The sequence below is a fragment of the Lolium perenne genome, chromosome 5 (assembly GCF_019359855.2).
Source record: "Lolium perenne isolate Kyuss_39 chromosome 5, Kyuss_2.0, whole genome shotgun sequence".
NCBI lineage: Eukaryota > Viridiplantae > Streptophyta > Magnoliopsida > Poales > Poaceae > Lolium > Lolium perenne.
The window spans coordinates 17,452,251-17,472,956 of NC_067248.2; the positions used below are offsets into that span (position 1 = coordinate 17,452,251).

Sequence of the window (20,706 nt, forward strand, 5' to 3'; positions counted from 1 at the left end):
GCATGACCAACACCGAGAATGCCATGGGTGTTAGGTATATTACAATGTAATCTAGATTATTGACTCTAGTACAAGTGGGAGATCAAGGAGATATGCCCTAGAGGCAATAATAAAGTGGTTATTATTTATATCTTTATGTTTATGATAAATGTTTATATATCATGCTAGAATTGTATTAACCGAAACATTAGTACATGTGTGATATGTAGACAAACAAGAAGTCCCTAGTATGCCTCTTAAACTAGCTTGTTGATTAATAGATGATTAGTTTCATAATCATGAACATTGGATGTTATTAATAACAAGGTTATGTCATTGTGTGAATGATATAATGGACACACCCAATTAAGCGTAGCATAAGATCTCGTCATTAAGTTATTTGCTATAAGCTTTCGATACATAGTTACCTAGTCCTTATGACCATGAGATCATGTAAATCACTTATACCGAAAGGTACTTTGATTACACCAAACACCACCGCGTAAATGGGTGGCTATAAAGGTGGGATTAAGTATCCGGAAAGTATGAGTTGAGGCATATGGATCAACAATGGGATTTGTCCATCCCGATGACGGATAGATATACTCTGGGCCCTCTCGGTGGAATGTCGTCTAATGTCTTGCAAGCATATGAATGAGTTCATAAGAGACCACATACCACGGTACGAGTAAAGAGTACTTGTCAGGAGACGAGGTTGAACAAGGTATAGAGTGATACCGAAGATCAAACCTCGGACAAGTAAAATATCGCGAGACAAAGGGAATTGGTAATATATGTGTATGGTTCATTCGATCACTAAAGTCATCGTTGAATATGTGGGAGCCATTATGGATCTCCAGATCCCGCTATTGGTTATTGGTCGGAGTGAGTACTCAACCATGTCCGCATAGTTCTCGAACCGTAGGGTGACACACTTAAAGTTGGATGTTGAAATGGTAGCACTTGAATTATGGAATGGAGTTCGAATATTTGTTCGGAGTCCCGGATGAGATCCCGGACATCACGAGGAGTTCCGGAATGGTCCGGAGAATAAGATTCATATATAGGATGTCATTTTATGTGAAATAAAATGTCGCGGAAGGTTCTATGGAAGGTTCTAGAAGGTTCTAGAAAAGTCCGGAAGAAACCACCAAGGAAGGTGGAGTCCACAAGGGACTCCACCTCCATGGCCGGCCAGCCCTAGATGGGGTGGAGTCCCAAGTGGACTCCACCATAGGGGGCCGGCCACCCCCCACATGGGAGGTGGGAATCCCACCTTTGGGTGGGAGTCCTAGTTGGGCTAGGTTTCCCCCTCCTATGGAAGGTTTTGGTTTCGGGTCTTATTCGAAGACTTGGACACCAACACTTGGGATCCACCTATATAATGAGGGGCCAAGGGAGGGGGCCGGCCACCCCAAGACCATAAGCTGGCCGCCCCCCATAGAGTGGCCGGCCACCCCCTCCCAAACCCTAGCCAAGCTCCTCCACTCCATATTGCCCGCATTGCTTAGCGAAGCTCCGCCGGACTTCTACACCGCCACCGACACCACGCCGTCGTGCTGTCGGATTCAAGAGGAGCTACTACTTCCGCTGCCCGCTGGAACGGGGAGGTGGACGTCGTCTTCATCAACAACCGAACGTGTGACCGAGTACGGAGGTGCTGCCCGTTCGTGGCGCCGGAACCGATCGTGATCAAGATCTTCTACGCGCTTTTGCAAGCGGCAAGTGATCGTCTACCGCAGCAACAAGAGCCTCATCTTGTAGGCTTTGGAATCTCTTCAAGGGTGAGACTCGATACCCCCTCGTTGCTACCGTCTTCTAGATTGCATCTTGGCTTGGATTGCGTGTTCGCCGTAGGAAATTTTTTGTTTTCTATGCAACGTTATCCTACAGTACGTGGGGTCCACCGTAAATCAGGTGGACTGGCCCAACGAGTTAGCGGGCCGACCCAATAAGCTTGTGGGGTCCACTTTCCTGCTAACGGGCCGGCCCATTTACAAATGGGTTGGCCCAATAAGCACGTGGGGCCACTTTTCTGTTACAGGGCCGGCCCAGTTAGTGGGTGGGGTCCACCTTAAAGCAAGTGGGCCGGCCCAATTAGTGGGTGGGTCCACTTGTATCAAGTGGGCTAGCCCAATAAGTAAGTGGGTGATACGTCTCCGACGTATCGATAATTTCTTATGTTCCATGACACATTATTGATGATATCTACATGTTTTATGCATACTTTATGTCATATTTATGCATTTTCTGGAACTAACCTATTAACAAGATGCCGAAGAGCCAGTTGCTGTTTTCTGCTGTTTTTGGTTTCAGAAATCCTAGTAAGGAAATATTCTCGGAATTGGACGAAATCAACGCCCAGGGGCCTATTTTCACACGAAGCTTCCAGAAGACCGAAGAGTCAACGAAGTGGGGCCACGAGGTGGCCAGGAGGTGGGGCGGCGCGGCCCAGCCCTTCGCCGCGCCGGCCTGTCTCCTGGGCCCCTCGCGACGCCCCTTGACCTGCCCTTCCGCCTACAAATAGCCTTCATCGCGAAACCCCCAGTACCGAGAGCCACGATACGGAAAACCTTCCAGAGACGCCGCCGCCGCCAATTCCATCTCGGGGGATTCAGGAGATCGCCTCCGGCACCCTGCCGGAGAGGGGATTCATCTCCCGGAGGACTCTACGCCGCCATGGTCGCCTCCGAAGTGATGTGTGAGTAGTTCACCCCTGGACTATGGGTCCATAGCAGTAGCTAGATGGTTGTCTTCTCCTCATTATGCTTAATTGTCGGATCTTGTGAGCTGCTTAACATGATCAAGATCATCTATCTGTAATGCTATATATTGCGTTTGTTGGGATCCGATGGATAGAGAATACTATGTTATGTTGATTATCAATTCATGTCTATGTGTTGTTTATGATCTTGCATGCTCTCCGTTATTAGTAGAGGCTCTGGCCAAGTTTTTACTCTTAACTCCAAGAGGGAGTATTTATGCTCGATAGTGGGTTCATGTCTCCGTGAATCTGGGGGAGTGACAGAAACCTCTAAGGTTATGGATGTGCTGTTGCCACTAGGGATAAAATATTGATGCTATGTCCGAGGATGTAGTTATTGATTACATTACGCGCAATACTTAATGCAATTGTCTGTTGTTAGCAACTTAATACTGGAAGGGGTTCGGATGATAACCTGAAGGTGGACTTTTTAGGCATAGATGCATGCTGGATAGCGGTCTATGTACTTTGTCGTAATGCCCAATTAAATCTCGCAATACTCATCATAATATGTATGTGCATGGTCATGCCCTCTCTATTTGTCAATTGCCCAACTATAATTTGTTCACCCAACATGCTATTTATCTTATGGGAGAGACACCTCTAGTGAACTGTGGACCCCGGTCCAATTCTCTATACTGAAATACAATCTACTGCAATACTTGTTCTACTGTTTTCTGCAAACAATCATCTTCCACACTATACATCTAATCCTTTGTTACAGCAAGCCGGTGAGATTGACAACCTCGCTGTTTCGTTGGGGCAAAGTACTTGGTTTGTGTTGTGCAGGTTCCACGTTGGCGCCGGAATCCCTGGTGTTGCGCCGCACTACATCTTGCCGCCATCAACCTTCAACGTGCTTCTTGACTCCTACTGGTTCGATAAACCTTGGTTTCTTACTGAGGGAAACTTGCCGCTGTGCGCATCACACCTTCCTCTTGGGGTTCCCAACGGACGCGTGTCGAACGGAAAGACAATACGTCAACCACGCGCATCAAGCAAATTTCTGGCGCCATTGCCGGGGAGATCAAGACACGCTGCAAGGGGAGTCTCCACATCCCAATCTCTTTACTTTGTTTTTGGCTTGCTTTATTTTGTTTGCTGCACTAAATCAAAACACAAAAAAATTAGTTGCTAGTTTTACTTTATTTGCTATCTTGTTTGCTATATTAAAAACACAAAAAAATTAGTTACTTGCATTTACTTTATCTAGTTTGCTTTATTTACTACTGCTAAAATGGGTACTCCTGAAAATACTAAGTTGTGTGACTTCACAACCACAAATAATAATGATTTCTTATGCACACCTATTGCTTCACCTGCTACTACAGCAGAATTCTTTGAAATTAAACCTGCTTTACTGAATCTTGTTATGCGAGAGCAATTTTCTGGTGTTAGTTCTGATGATGCTGCTGCCCATCTCAATAATTTTGTTGAACTATGTGAAATGCAAAAGTATAAAGATGTAGATGGTGACATTATTAAATTAAAATTGTTCCCTTTCTCATTAAGAGGAAGAGCTAAAGATTGGTTGCTATCTCTGCCTAAGAATAGTATTGATTCATGGACTAAATGCAAGGATGCTTTTATTGGTAGATATTATCCCCCTGCTAAAATTATACCTTTGAGGAGTAGCATAATGAATTTTAAACAATTGGATACTGAGCATGTTGCACAAGCATGGGAAAGAATGAAATCTTTGGTTAAAAATTGCCCAACCCATGGACTGACTACTTGGATGATCATCCAAACCTTTTATGCAGGACTGAATTTTTCTTCGCGAAACCTATTGGATTCAGCCGCTGGAGGTACCTTTATGTCCATCACTCTTGGTGAAGCAAGAAAGCTTCTTGATAATATGATGATTAATTACTCTGAATGGCACACGGAAAGAGCTCCACAAGGTAAGAAGGTAAATTCTGTCGAAGAAACCTCTTCCTTGAGTGATAAGATTGATGCTATTTTGTCTATGCTTGTGAACGGTAGGCCTAATGTTGATCCTAATAATGTTCCGTTAGCGTCATGGGGTGCTCAAAAAGAATATGTTGATGTGAATTTCATTAAAAATAATAATTTCAACAACAATGCTTACCGGAACAATTCTAGTAACAACTATAGGCCATATCCTTATAATAATGGCAACGGCTATGGTAATTCTTATGGAAATTCTTCTTACAATAATAGGAACACACCCCCTGGACTTGAAGCCATGCTTAAATAATTTATTAGTACACAAACTGCTTTTAACAAATCTGTTGAAGAAAAGCTTGGGAAAATTGATATACTTGTTTCTAAAGTCGATAGTCTTGCTGCTGATGTTGATCTTTTGAAATCGAAAGTTATGCCTCATGAAAATCATAATCATAAAATTGTTACTACAGCAAATGCCATCCAAGTTAGAATTAATGAGAATATAAGATTGATGGCCGAATTGCGTGCTAGGTGGGAAAAAGAAGAAAATGAAAAAGAAGATAATATAGCTAAAGTTTGGACTATTACCACCACTTGTAATGCTAATGCTACACATGTTGCTGCACCTCCTACTAATAATGGTAAAAGAATTGGTGTTAGCAATGTTTCCACTTCAAATGCAAAGCGAGAAACCTGCACTAAATCGCTAAAACTGCTGAAACTGCCTGTGATAAAACTGCTGAAATTTTTTTCAACATTGGGGATGATGATCCCATTGCTTTAGATTATAATGGTTTAAATTTTGATGATTGCCACATCTCTGAAGTTATAAAGTTCTTACAAAAACTTGCTAAAAGTCCTAATGCTAGTGCTATAAATTTGGCTTTCACGAAACATATTACAAATGCTCTCATAAAAGCTAGAGAAGAGAAATTAGAACGCGAAGCTTCTATTCCTAGGAAGCTCGAGGATGGTTGGGAGCCCATCATTAAGATGAAGGTCAATGGCTTTGATTGTAATGTTTTATGTGATCTTGGTTCAAGTATTTCTGTTATGCCTAAGAAAATTTATAATATGCTTGACTTGTCACCATTGAAAAATTGTTATTTGGATCTTAATCTTGCTGATCATTCTACAAAGAAACCTTTGGGGAAAGTTGATAATGTTCGCATTACCGTTAATAATAACCTTGTCCCCGTTGATTTTGTTGTCTTGGATATTGAATGCAATGCATCTTGTCCCATTATTTTGGGAAGACCTTTTCTTCGAACTGTTGGTGCTACCATTGATATGAAGGAAGGTAATATTAAATATCAATTTCCTCTCAAGAAAGGTATGGAACACTTCCCTAGAAATAGAATGAAGTTACCTTTTGATTCTATTATTAGAACAAATTATGATGTTGACACTTCGTCTCTTGATAATACACTTTCTGCGCCTAGCTGAAAGGCGTTAAAGAAAAGCGCTTATGGGAGACAACCCATGTTTTTTACTACAGTACTTTGTTTTTATTTTGAGTCTTGGAAGTTGTTTACTACTGTAGCAACCTCTCCTTATCTTAGTTTTGTGTATTGTTGTGCCAAGTAAAGTCGTTGATAGTAAGGTTCATACTAGATTTAGATTACTGCGCAGAAACAGATTTCTTTGCTGTCACGAATCTGGGCAAAATTCTCTGTAGGTAACTCAGAAAATTATGCCAATTTACGTGAGTGATCCTCAGATATGTACGCAACTTTCATTCAATTTGAGCATTTTCATTTGAGGAAGTCTGGTGCCTCAATAAAATTCGTCATTACGAACTGTTCTGTTTTGACAGATTCTGCCTTTTATTTCGCATTGCCTGTTTTGATATGTTCGATGGATTTTTTGATTCCATTGACTTTCAGTAGCTTTGTGCAATGTCCAGAAATGTTAAGAATGATTATGTCACCTCTGAACATGTAAATTTTGATTGTGCACTAACCCTCTAATGAGTTGTTTTGAGTTTGGTGTGGAGGAAGTTTTCAAGGATCAAGAGAGGGAGATGATACAACATGATCAAGGAGAGTGAAAGCTCTAAGCTTGGGGATGCCCCGGTGGTTCACCCCTGCATATATCAAGAAGACTCAAACGTCTAAGCTTGGGGATGCCCAAGGCATCCCCTTCTTCATCGACAACATTATCAGGTTCCTCCCCTGAAACTATATTTTTATTCCATCACATCTTATGTGCTTTGCTTGGAGCGTCGGTTGTTTTGTTTTTGTTTTGTTTGAATAAAATGGATCCTAGCATTCTTTGTGTGGGAGAGAGACACGCTCCGCTGTTGCATATGGACAAGTATGTCCTTAGGCTTTACTCATAATATTCATGGCGAAGTTTCTTCTTCGTTAAATTGTTATATGGTTGGAATTGGAAAATGATACATGTAGTAATTGCTATAATGTCTTGGATAATGTGATACTTGGCAATTGTTGTGCTCATGTTTAAGCTCTTGCATCATATACTTTGCACCCATTAATGAAGAAATACATAGAGCATGCTAAAATTTGGTTTGCATATTTGGTCTCTCTAAGGTCTAGATAATTTCTAGTATTGAGTTTGAACAACAAGGAAGACGGTGTAGGGTCTTATAATGTTTACAATATGTCTTTTATGTGAGTTTTGCTGCACCGCTTCATCCTTGTGTTTGTTTCAAATAGCCTTGCTAGCCTAAACCTTGTATCGAGAGGGAATACTTCTCATGCATCCAAATACTTGAGCCAACCACTATGCCATTTGTGTCCACCATACCTACCTACTACATGGTATTTCTACGCCATTCCAAAGTAAATTGCTTGAGTGCTACCTTTAAACAATTCAAAATTTATTACCTCTGATTTGTGTCAATGTTTTATAGCTCATGAGGAAGTATGTGGTGTTTATCTTTCAATCTTGTTGGGCAACTTTCACCAATGGACTAGTGGCTTCATCCGCTTATCCAATAATTTTGCAAAAAGAGCTGGCAATGGGATTCTCAGTCCCAAATTAATTAATAAAAATAGACACCCCTCCATGGTATGTGATTGTTGGACGGCACCCGAAGGATTCGGTTAGCCATGGCTTGAGAAAGCAAAGGTGGGGAGGAGTGTCATCATAATAAAACTAAAATAAAAAGGCACTCCTTCATTGTATGAGATTGTTGGCAGGCACCCGAAGGATTCGGTTAGCCATGGTTTGTGAAAGAAAGGTTGGAAGGAGTGCCACACAAAAATAAAATAAAATGGGAGCCGCTCTTTGAAGGTTTGTCTGGCAAGGGGGTTAGAGTGCCCACTACCATTCGTTGACAACAACAAACACCTCTCAAAATTTTACTTTTATGCTCTCTACATGTTTTCAAAATCAAAGCTCTAGCACAAATATAGCAATCGATGCTTTCCTCTTTGAAGGACCATTCTTTTACTTTTATTGTTGAGTCAGTGCACCTATCTCTCTCCACCTCAAGAAACAAACACTTGTGTGAACTGTGCATTGATTCCTACATATTTGCATATTGCACTTGTTATATTACTTTGCATTGACAACTATCCATGAGATATACATGTTACAAGCTGAAAGCAACCGCTGAAACTTCATCTTCCACTATGTTGTTTCAATATCTTTACTATGAATTATTGCTTTATGAGTTAACTCTTATGCAAGACTTATTGATGCTTGTCTTGAAGTACTATTCATGAAAAGTCTTTGCTATATGATTCATTTGTTTACTCATGTCATTTACATTGTTTTGATCGCTGCATTCATTACATATGCTTACAATAGTATGATCAAGGTTATGATGGCATGTCACTCCAGAAATTATCTTTGTTTATCGTTTACCTGCTCGGGACGAGCAGAAACTAAGCTTGGGGATGCTGATACGTCTCCGACGTATCGATAATTTCTTATGTTCCATGCCACATTATTGATGATATCTACATGTTTTATGCATACTTTATGTCATATTTATGCATTTTCTGGAACTAACCTATTAACAAGATGCCGAAGAGCCAGTTGCTGTTTTCTGCTGTTTTTGGTTTCAGAAATCCTAGTAAGGAAATATTCTCGGAATTGGACGAAATCAACGCCCAGGGGCCTATTTTCACACGAAGCTTCCAGAAGACCGAAGAGTCAACGAAGTAGGGCCACGAGGTGGCCAGGAGGTGGGGCGGCGCGGCCCAGCCCTTGGCCGCGCCGGCCTGTCTCCTGGGCCCCTCGCGACGCCCCTTGACCTGCCCTTCCGCCTACAAATAGCCTTCGTCACGAAACCCCCAGTACCGAGAGCCACGATACGGAAAACCTTCCAGAGACGCCGCCGCCGCCAATCCCATCTCGGGGGATTCAGGAGATCGCCTCCGGCACCCTGCCGGAGAGGGGATTCATCTCCCGGAGGACTCTACGCTGCCATGGTCGCCTCCGGAGTGATGTGTGAGTAGTTCACCCCTGGACTATGGGTCCATAGCAGTAGCTAGATGGTTGTCTTCTCCTCATTATGCTTAATTGTCGGATCTTGTGAGCTGCTTAACATGATCAAGATCATCTATCTGTAATGCTATATGTTGCGTTTGTTGGGATCTGATGGATAGAGAATACTATGTTATGTTGATTATCAATTCATGTCTATGTGTTGTTTATGATCTTGCATGCTCTCCGTTATAAGTAGAGGCTCTGGCCAAGTTTTTACTCTTAACTCCAAGAGGGAGTATTTATGCTCGATAGTGGGTTCATGTCTCCGTGAATCTGGGGGAGTGACAGAAACCTCTAAGGTTATGGATGTGCTGTTGCCACTAGGGATAAAACATTGATGCTATGTCCGAGGATGTAGTAATTGATTACATTACGCGCAATACTTAATGCAATTGTCTGTTGTTAGCAACTTAATACTGGAAGGGGTTCGGATGATAACCTGAAGGTGGACTTTTTAGGCATAGATGCATGCTGGATAGCGGTCTATGTACTTTGTCGTAATGCCCAATTAAATCTCACAATACTCATCATAATATGTATGTGCATGGTCATGCCCTCTCTATTTGTCAATTGCCCAACTGTAATTTGTTCATCCAACATGCTATTTATCTTATGGGAGAGACACCTCTAGTGAACTGTGGACCCCGGTCCAATTCTCTATACTGAAATACAGTCTACTGCAATACTTATTCTACTATTTTCTGCAAACAATCATCTTCCACACTATACATCTAATCCTTTGTTACAGCAAGCCGGTGAGATTGACAACATCGCTGTTTCGTTGGGGCAAAGTACTTGATTTGTGTTGTGCAGGTTCCACATTGGCGCCGGAATCCCTGGTGTTGCGCCGCACTACATCTCGCCGCCATCAACCTTCAACGTGCTTCTTGACTCCTACTGGTTCGATAAACCTTGGTTTCTTACTGAGGGAAACTTGCCGCTGTGCGCATCACACCTCCTCTTGGGGTTCCCAACGGACGCGTGTCGAACGGAAAGACAATACGTCAACCACGCGCATCAGTGGGTCAGCCCGTTTAGTTGTTGTTTATATGCCGGCATAATAGGCGCTTTAGGATTTTGCGGGCCGGCACATATGTGGTTTCGCTTAATTGGGACGTTTAAGGGATGAGAATTTGTGATTTAGATACTGAGAATATTTACGCAGCACATGATTTCTGTCGGACAGCCTCACTTACCACAAGCACCATAGAAAAAATGCGCGAAAGAACTATAAAAACTAACTAAATATTACATCAGCTGCAAGGCTTTAAAAAAAATTACAGAACCAGAGAAATTGAATGCTAATTAAACCTAGCAATACAATGAAGCGATTCGATAATCTTTTAAGTTGTCCGTGCAACACCTATATCTGAAACAAAGACATTACAAGTTAAGACAGCAACAATGAAAAGACAAAGACACTACAATATTGTTTGCCAAAGAATTTGGAACTCATCATTTCGTCGTTATAACAAGATCATTGTAATGCGCACAATAAGAAAACAAAGAGTGCATGCCACATACCAACACCCAATATAACAAAGCACGTTAGAATGAAACAACAGACTTACTACTGTTGAGTCCCATGCAAACCAACATGTTCAGGAAGTACAAAATTGGCATGAACAACATAATAGCAGGCTATAAATTTTGTAACAACGACTGAGCAAGATGAAGTTATGATGGCTACATCTACAGAGCAGAGAATGTAAACCAAATATAGAAGTTACGATGGCAAAAGCTAAAGAGGAGGGAATGTGAACCAACATGTGCCAAGTGCAATTACTTCAAATTGATCGTGAACTAAATAATACTCCTTAACTTATAGTGAAGGAGATGCAAATCAAGATGTTTCGGAATATAAACTTGTAATGAGCAACACATAGAGGATAATTAATGCTGGAGCTTAGGATGGATCAGATACAAAATATAGTGGGATCACCTGTGAACTTGTATAAGAGGGAATGCAAACCAATATATTCAGCATTCCATATGTGAGCGTCATGCCAAGTCAGAAAAACAAGTCAATAATGCAGATTTTCAAGAACAAGATGGCACACAAAATTATTATCTAGTAGTATGACAAGTTTATTTCTACTACAGGCTAGATAGCAGAGTGATAGCTTGCCAAACTAAGTCCTTACTTTATTAGCTTACAATGAACTAGATACAAAACAATGGCATCACCTATAGTACAGGGAATGCAAGCCAACATGTTCATGGAGTAAAAAATTAGCACAAATAACATAGTAGCAGGCCATAATTTCTCTTCATAATCATAAATATAACAATTGGAGAAGAAACAATGTGAATTACAACAATTGGCAGCATGTACAACATGAACATTTAACAAAACATAGATGTGGTGAGAGAATCATAATTCAAATACTACCGTGCAGCCGGCGTGCATCGGCCAACGTGCCAATGTCGACTATTGTGGTTAGCCAATAAAGGAAAAAAAAAACTTGTTGCTTTATGATTTCCAGCGACGGGGCGAGCTGTAAAAGGGTGATACGTGCATTTTACATCACCAATATTGTTACATATATGTTTAGTTTTCATTGATATTTGCCATCATACATCATTATTTATGCATTTTTAGTTGATCTTCGAGACTTTCCTACAAAGTTCCTTTCATTGGTATTTAAATTGTAGGAGGCAGAAATCCTCCTTTTTCGTATTTTGTTGTTTTAGGGACCTTCTGAACACCTAAAAGTCAAAGGAAAAAATACCTGATCAGTTTTTCACCGAGAGAAGGACCGTGGGCCAAAGAATCACACGAGGGGAGCCACGAGGGGGGAAACAGGACAGGTGGCGCGCCCCCTGCCTGTGCGCGACACCTATGCCCGTTTCTCCCTCGAGCGTCGCCTCGGGCCCTCTTTTATACAAACGCCTCCGTTTCACCCAAAAACCTAAGCTATATTTTTCTCGAGATTTATTGAGGCGGCGGCGGAGGCGAAATTCCTCTCCTACTCCGAAAGAGGGCAAATCCTATCGCACCGGTGCCTCCGGTGAAGGTGAAATCGACGCCATCGTTATGACCACTCCTCCTTCACGCACGGGGAGGCTTCTCCATCAACAGATCCATCTTCAACATCATCACCACTATCACTATCTACGAGATCGACTTCATCCTCCTCACAGTTTATGTTTTATTAAACCCCGGATACTGTTTTAAGGGCTAGTTGCATGTTTATGATTGGTACTTTGTCATTATTTGGTGGAGATATTATACTTTTAGATTGTGTTGTAATCATTATGTCTCTGGTACATATCATGTTTGACACTTGTGATTAGTTCCACATGTTTGTGAGGACATAGGATGATCTAGCTATGATTCTATGTGATGTGCAATGAGTATTTAGTCGAATTTTTATATTTTATGTTGTACTATAATGTTTTTATCCGAACGTTGACTGCATATTACTTCACCTATATGGGCTCATAGGGCTGCACTTTAATGTAATGAATAAGTGTTGGAAGGGACGGAATGACATAAACCATTTTCCAATACTTCGAGTTGCATTAGAGGGGTTTATGTCGGGGACCAATGATCTAATTGCTCTGCTGGGACATTTATGTCTTAAAGATTCCTATACTTGCACATGAGAATGGCTCTAGGACCCAGCGTAAGGGCTGCATTTGCTCATATCTATGGCCGTACCTAATTTAGGCTCCGCCCCTAAGGGAATAAAACTTGACAAAATATTTACCATGTTGTGTAGAACTCTTAATGCTAGTGAATCCATGCCGCCCTCGGGAACACTCGTCTCATATAAGCGCACACACACACTTGAGCTTGTCATCTTGCTACATAGAGGATTGTGCTTTCTCTCATTGAGAGAACTAGAATGATACCCTGCACGTTGCAGCGGAATCTTCTAAGAAATTATATTATCTAAATGAAATGGTATAATACATAATATGTAATATGAATTGTCTATATAATTAAGTATGCAATATTCAATTGGTAAAAATAGTTGAGATGCTAAATTTTATTCACATTTTAATATTTGATAGCTATAAATTAGCTATGTGGATATTTTAATCAAAAAAATAGTGACATAGATAGCTTGCATGCAAGGATACATTAATAATGAATATTAGTGGGCATGACATGGATATTTAATTGGCTAATAAAATAGATGATATGGATGCTTGCATGTAGAGATAGACTAACATTAATTGCAGTTAGTGAGATTTTGCTTTATAAGAAATATAGATGACTAACATTAATTGTAGTTAGTGGGATTTTGTTTTATAAGAAGTATAGATTTACATATTGCCATTTACTTTCTGCATTTTACTTTATTGCAAGCTATACACCTAAAACACCAAAAATTGACGCATTACTATTATTGTTTACTTGTCAGATCCGCTAACCAATACCTTCATCTTCTCGTGGGTTCGACAACCTTTCTTATAGAAAATGATTACAATTGATCTCCTGCAATTGGGAGCCATCAAAATAATTTTTGGCGCCGTTGTCGGGAAGCGTAGCGCTATTGGTAAGTGATTTGGTAAGGAAGCTTTTACTAATTTTTCTATTTACTATTTGTCTCATCATGGGTACTTCAAGTTGTGATGAAATGTTCTTAACTTTATATGAATATATTCGGCTGTTAAAGATAATATTGAGAAACCCCGTGAACCAAAGGTGACATATCAAATTCCTATTGATATTGCCAAAAGAGCTATGAAACTAACTTTTATAGGGATAAAAGTCAAACTTCTATGAGACATTTACATGCTATTGAATATCTATGCTCTCTATTGTATTCATCATGATGAAGTGAAGAGGAAATTACTATATCTATCTCTTTCTGGTGATGCTCGCATATGGTTTAGATGTCTGAATGATAAATGTCGTCTTGATTGGGAATGTCTGAGGAAATTCTTCTATCTTACATATTATACTCCTAAAGAAGCTTATGATGATCGTTGTCATATTTATAATTTTTGGTCTCATGTTGAAGAAAGTATTGCTCAAGCTTGAGAGAGGCTTAATGAACGCATCCGTAAGAAACCTTGTCGTGGTATTCCTGATAGTCTTATATTGATCTATTTCTATGCGAGGCTACCCCAACACCATAGATATTTTCTGAATAATTCATGTGAAGGGAGTTTTACTAATAGAAATTAACAAGAAGCAATGAGATTTATTGGATACTATTGCTAATAATACTTCTGCATGGGATCTTGATAAAGGTAACCAATCTCATTTTGAATATGAATATGCATGTATAGAGAATTTCTTTACTATTATATTATTTGATGAGTTAAAGAATAGATTTGGCCTTGATTCTCATGTATTAATTGAAGTTACTAAATCTTTTGCTAACCATTTAAATGTTCATGTGAAGGGATTTTAGAATGTGCATTGTTGAGTACAACCCAGCATGATTCAGTACAACCCAGCCGAAAATGCAACTCTACATATACGAGGGTGTACCGGGCTTATCCTGAACGCCCAATGGTGCGTTGAGATTCGTGCAAGTTTTAGATAGTTTGTAGGAAACACCCTGGGGTATACCTCTTTCATATCTGTCAGCCCCTCTCTTTTTCACATAGCAATCTTACATTTTATAGAAAATGTACAGAAATATTTTGATTGGTTTTGTTCTGTCATATTAATTGTTCGTGAGAATGAACAAAAAAGTAACCTTTTCCAGTACGTTAATAAGACCTGGAAGTTTCTTTGTCCAGCATACATAATCAGTTCCATTCGGTTAGTTCAGGAATTAGCACGGAATTAGTAATGAATTAGTACTGAACATGATACTACATATTATTATCAGTTAGTACAAAACTCAGTTTCATTCGGATTGGATCTGTTGAGTATAGGAATTAACACACACATAAGTACATAATAAGTTGGAAAATCACGAACTGAACTTTTCCTGATTTTGTTCAATGTTCAAGGAAGAGGGTGAGGGAGAGAAGAAAAAAAAAGGAAATCAGAAAGGAAATTCAGATCAGATTAGGAAGATGGATCCAGACATGGGAACAACGTGAGCATCTAGACCATAAACGTACAGGTTGTTTTCTGCAAAACGTACACGCGCGAATCGACGGTGGGGATAAACCCGGGACACCCACGACTATGTAGAATCGTTGCGTTGCAACCCAGCATGGTTGAGTACAACCTAGAACGGGGACAAGCAACACACACCACCAAAGCACCACTAGGGTTGCGAATACAGCTACTCTAATCTACTCCCAAAAGCTGACCCCGAGAGGCTACCCAGGTCGCCCATTCGTCTAAAAATCTAAAAATGTTATAGCCACGTCCACGCCTAAAATCAGCAAAACAGACGCTCAACAAAAAATTTAGCGCGCGGGATTATTAGATGGAGATGCTCTACCACCCTCCATTTTGACAAAATTGACACGTGTACTTAGTGCCGGGTAGCACTAGTACGTGTCGTGCTCTGGGAGGACAATGTGTCCAACTACGTTGCAGGTGTCTTTCCATCGGAGCGCATGGTGTCCCACGCGGTGCCAAACTTCGCCGCTCTACCTCCTTCTTTTATACCGGCCGCCACGAGCAGGGAGAGCTAAGCTGTCCGTACGAGCCTGCAAAAGTTCTCATCTTGTTAAGCTAGATCTACTCATCGCGATGAGCGACCAGACCCAGCCCGTCCGCCCCGGCGACGTGTACCCGCCCACCGCCGCCGGCAAGGACGCCCGGCGCCAGCGCGAGCGCGACGAGTTCCTAGCCCGTGAGCAACAGCCGCAGCAGCAGACCGATGGTGGCCTTCGGGTCACCGAGGCTGACCAACACGACGGGACTCACGTCGTGACCGCCTCAGCCGGCGGCCAGGTACATATATACATGCACACCTGCCTGCCTGCACCTTGGTTCGAAGATCGTGTTTTCATGGCGTTTGACCATCTTCACGTGGAACCTGCAACGCATGCATGCAGCTGATTGCGCAGTTCACCGCGCCGACGCCGGGCGATACGACGGACGACGCGGTGACCATCGGCGAGGCGCTTCAGGCCGCCGCGAGTGACGCGCCCGTGGGTCTGGCGGACGCCGCCGCTGCGGAGGCTGCTGAGACGCGCGCGACTGGGCTGGGACGTGTCGTACCCGGTGGCGTGGCGGCGGCCGCGCAGAAGGCCGCCGAGACGAACATGAGGCTGGGCGGCGGCGTCGGGGACGCCGACGAGGAGATGGTGCGGCTTAGGGACGTGGTGGGTAGCGCCACGGCGGTGCTGCCTGCGAACAAGGCGGTCACGAGAGAGGACGCGCGTAAGGTAGCGGCGGCAGCTGAGAAGAATTCTGCGGGAGGAGGAGGAAGTGACGTCGCTGATGCGGTGGCCGCGGCCTCCGAGATGAACAAGGGGAAGATGACGCGGTAGACTAGCTAATTGTAGCACGTACGTGACCAACTGACCATTGACCGTACGCAATAAAAATGGGGAGGGCCGAGACATCAGGCCACTGATTTTTATTAAGTCTAAGTTGATATCTTAGCTATTTAATTTACGTACTGAGAAAATACAAGTTGCAAGCCGTAGAAAATATGATCACACATCTAACTGAAAAAATAGAGAAAATATCAGTTGCTTGCAATTAGTACGCAACTAAGAAACTACCAACAGAAAATACCTATTGCAGCATGCGTAACCGAAAAAAGTACAAGTTGCAATATATGCATAACCAAGAAAATATTACTCCTAGTTGCAATCTATATGCAACTGAAAAATATTAGTTCCAATCCATGGGCAACTGGGAAAATCTGAGTTATAACTCGTGCGCAACTTAAAAAACACCAGTTGCAATCTAATTACACTTTTCATATCAGCTTAGATCTCGAAACAAATCAAATGATTAAATCACCTACTTACACTTTTCATATCAGCTTAGATCTCGAAACAAATCAAATGATTAAATCAACTAACACTTAATAAAATTCAGTCACCTGATTTCTGGCAATCATTTGAACTGATGCCCTCTCCAGCAGTGGCTTGGCGCACCAATGTCTAGATGTTTCTCAGGCATGGGCGGACCCAAAACTTTGTAAATAGATATTTTCAAAATAAATAAATAAATAGAAAGAAAATTGAAAAAACATGTTAAGGAAACCAGGATTCGAGCAAAGGGCATGCTTATACAAGCCAACTACCTCTAGCCAGCAGAACAATAAACTATTGCTATCAATACGTGGACTGGATTGTATACAATATAATGATAATTGATAGCTGTATCATATGACTCGAAATTTTTGGCAAATATTTTGGGTATTCACTTACATACCCATGAATACACATAAGCCGGTCCATACTTGTAGGAGGCATAATTTGGTTCTTACTATGGTATTCTCCATTGCCTAGTGCTAATGTGGCCTCCCCGGTTTTCATGCTTGATTTGGAGTTGTGGGAGTTCGTTTCCTCAGATTTGGTGTATCATTTGATTTGCTTTGTAAGAGGTTTTTTTCAACATCTTGCATCAGTTCGACCTTTTATGGTTTTATTTATGACGCTAAGCAATAGCATATTTCGAGATGTACAGAAAAATATGAAGTTCTTTTTTAGGTAAAACAACACGTGTTCTGCCATTTCATTTAAGGTGATACCACGATATACCAAATCAATAACAATAGATACACCTAAGATTTATTTTAATAATCTATTTAATCTGTATGTTGTAGTTGTTAATATTTTCTTGTACAACCAAGTTTAATCACTGATTTGCTTCAAGAGAAGGTGACTCCAAGAATAAATGAGGACCTTTGTGCACCCTTTACGGATGATGAAATCAGCTTCGCTCTATTCTAGATCGGCCCAACAAAAGCGCCTGGACCCGATGGTTTTCCAGCTTGCTTCTACCAGAGAAATTGGGGAACTATAAAAGAAGATATAATTGCAGCGGTAACGAAATTCTTTGAAGAAGGAGTCATGCCTGATGGGATTAATGATAGTGCAATAGTTTTAATTCTGAAGACCAAAACTCCAGCTTCTCTCAAGGATTACAGACCTATTAGCCTATGTAACATCATCGACAAGGTTGTCTCAAAATGTTTAGTGAACAGATTAAGACCTTTACTCCAGGACCTTATCTCTGAAACCCAAAGTGCGTTCATTCCAGGGCGTATGATTACAGACAATGCAACTATTGCGTTCGAGTGTATTCATGCCGTCCAGAGTGTCTCGAAAAAAGCAGGCAAATTTTGTGCCTATAAATTGGATCTTATGAAGGCTTATGACCGCATCGACTGGAATTATCTTGAGGCAGCTATGAGGAAAATTGGCTTTGCAGATCAATGGGTAAAATGGATCATGGTTTGTGTGTGTACAATGTGAAGCTTCTTGATAGATTCATTCCAACACGTGGCCTCAGACAGGGTGACCATTGTCACCGTATCTTTTTCTTTTTGTGGCTGAAGGATTGTCCACACTTCTACATAACCAAATCAGCGTTGGCAATGTGCAGGAATTGCAGATGTGCATAAGAAGCCCAGGAATATCTCACTTACTTTTTGCGGATGATAACCTGCTATTTTTTAAGGCAAATATTGATCAAGCCAACAAAGTAAATGATGTACTGAGTACTGGGCAATTACTTGGCCCGGCCAAATGTTCTTTAATGTTAGGACAAAATTGTACTATGGATGATGGTGAAGAAGTGGCACAAATTCTGAAAGTGGAGAGCACGTCCTTTGATGAAAAGTACCTTGGACTGCCAATTCCAGAGGGACGGATGAAAAATGATAAATTCCAACCAACGAAAGAGCGTCTTCGAAAGAAATGCTCGGATTGGTCTGAAAAATACATGTCAGGAGCAGCAAAAAGAAGCGTTGATAAAGTCTGTTGCTCAAGCTATATCTACGTATGCTATGAGTGTTCTTAAATTCTCTTCTGGCTTTTGTGATGATTTATCACAAATCATTAGAGATTTCTGGTGGGGAGATGAGTTGGAAAGGAGGAAAGAGTTCATTGGTTAGGATGGGAGAAAATGACAAAACCGAAAATTCAAGGGGGGATTGGTTTTAGGGACCTAAGAATCTTCAATCAAGCGCTCTTAGCTAAGCAGGCTTGGAGACTTCTAGAGCACCCGGAGAGCCTCTGTGCCAGGCTCTTAAAAGCAAAGTATTACCCCGCAGGAGAGCTACTAGATACAGTCTTTCCAAAAAATGCTTCCCCGTGTTGGCAAGGCATTACCTTTGGCGTAGAGCTCCTCAAACAAGGCATGATCTGGGGAGAGTTAACTCTGGATCAAGAATCTGAGTATGAAGAGACAATTGGCTGCCGAGAGGAAACATGAAACCTATGGACAATGCAAGTAAGTTGAGGATAAAATGGGTATCTGATTTGATAGAGCCATCGACTAAGATGTGGAAGGAGGACATGGTGAGGAAAGTGTTCTACCCCGCAGATGCAGAAACAGTGCTACAAATAAAGATACATGCTTGTGCTGGTGAAGATTGGCTCGCCTGGTCTTATGACCAATCAGGTATGTTCTCGGTAAAGAGTGCATATAGACTTGGCCTTGATCTCAAAGAGAGAGGAATAAAAGCAGGTGGGAGTAGCAGACCTGCAGGTGAAAGAGAGATGTGGGATGTGATTTGGAAGGCAAATGTTCTACCAAAAATCCGAGTGTTTGGATGGAAACTTGCCACAAACTCCCTTGGTGTTCAAGCTACACGATGTAACAGAAATATGGATATGATACCCACATGCTCTATATGTGGGATGGGAGATGAAACAAGCCATCATGCGATGGTAGAATGTACAAAGGCAAAGGCTTTAAGGCATAGATTAAGTGAGAATTGGGTGCTTTCTAAGATGGAAAACTCAGGGATACAGGTAAAGATTGGGCTCTGATTTTACTGAACCAACTTGACAAAACACAAAGAGACAAGATGTTGTTTATTTGGTGGAGGGCTTGGCATATGAAAAACAACATTATTTTTGGGGATGGTAAATGCGGAATAGAACAATCGGCACTCTACTTAATGTCTTATTTTGAAGCTTTTCAGGGAATAAAGAACTTGGGTGAAAATGAAAATGGAAAAGGCAAACAGGTTGTAGATGAGTGCTTACAGTCGAATGAAAATGCGATGAGTATTTGTGTTGATCTCTAGAAGAAACCAAACCATGGGTGGACAAAACTGAACACAGATGCTTCCTTCCTGGAGGCACATGGGTTAGGAGCTTGGGGAGCAATCCTTCGAGATGATTCAGGAGGAGTGATCATGTCTGCTTGGGGACCAATTCCTCACTGTCCAAATGTAGTAACCGCCGAGGCGCTGGGACTGCTCTATGGTCTAAGAGCTGCTTTGCCGCTTTATGCTGGACCGATTCAAGTGGAGAGTGATAACTCGTTTCTAGTAAATGGAGTGAAGAGAAATGAGAGCAGCAAATCTTTGATTTCAGGTACTGTACAAGACATCGAAATCATCATGACTTTGTTCCAAATTTGTCATGTGTCCAAAATAAACAGGAAGGCCAACTCTGTTGCAGATGGTCTGGCAAAAGAAGGGCATAATGTGTCAAGTGAGTGTGTAGTGTTGGGGAATGTTCCTCTGTGTGTGGTAGACAGGTTAAAGAGTGATTGCAATCAAAACTTGTGTGTTCAAAATTAA

The 20,706-nt window shown here is 41.5% G+C and overlaps 1 protein-coding gene across 1 annotated transcript; it reads left to right on the plus strand.

Annotated features, from left to right (window-relative positions):
* The first annotated feature begins 15,646 nt into the window (after positions 1-15,646).
* On the plus strand, positions 15,647-16,594 carry LOC127304549 (late embryogenesis abundant protein D-34). Its single transcript, XM_051335200.2, has 2 exons — positions 15,647-15,938; positions 16,043-16,594. Exons 1-2 carry the CDS (start codon positions 15,735-15,737, stop codon positions 16,478-16,480), a joined length of 642 nt encoding a protein of 213 aa, XP_051191160.1. The 5' UTR covers positions 15,647-15,734; the 3' UTR covers positions 16,481-16,594.
* Positions 16,595-20,706: the final 4,112 nt, after the last annotated feature.

Coding starts and splice junctions, on each gene's coding strand:
- LOC127304549 (XM_051335200.2), top strand. CDS start 15,735: ATGAGCGACCAGACCCAGCCCGTCCGCCCCGGCGACGTGTACCCGCCC. Junction 15,939..16,042: donor CCGCCTCAGCCGGCGGCCAG/GTACATATATAC, acceptor GCATGCATGCAG/CTGATTGCGCAGTTCACCGC.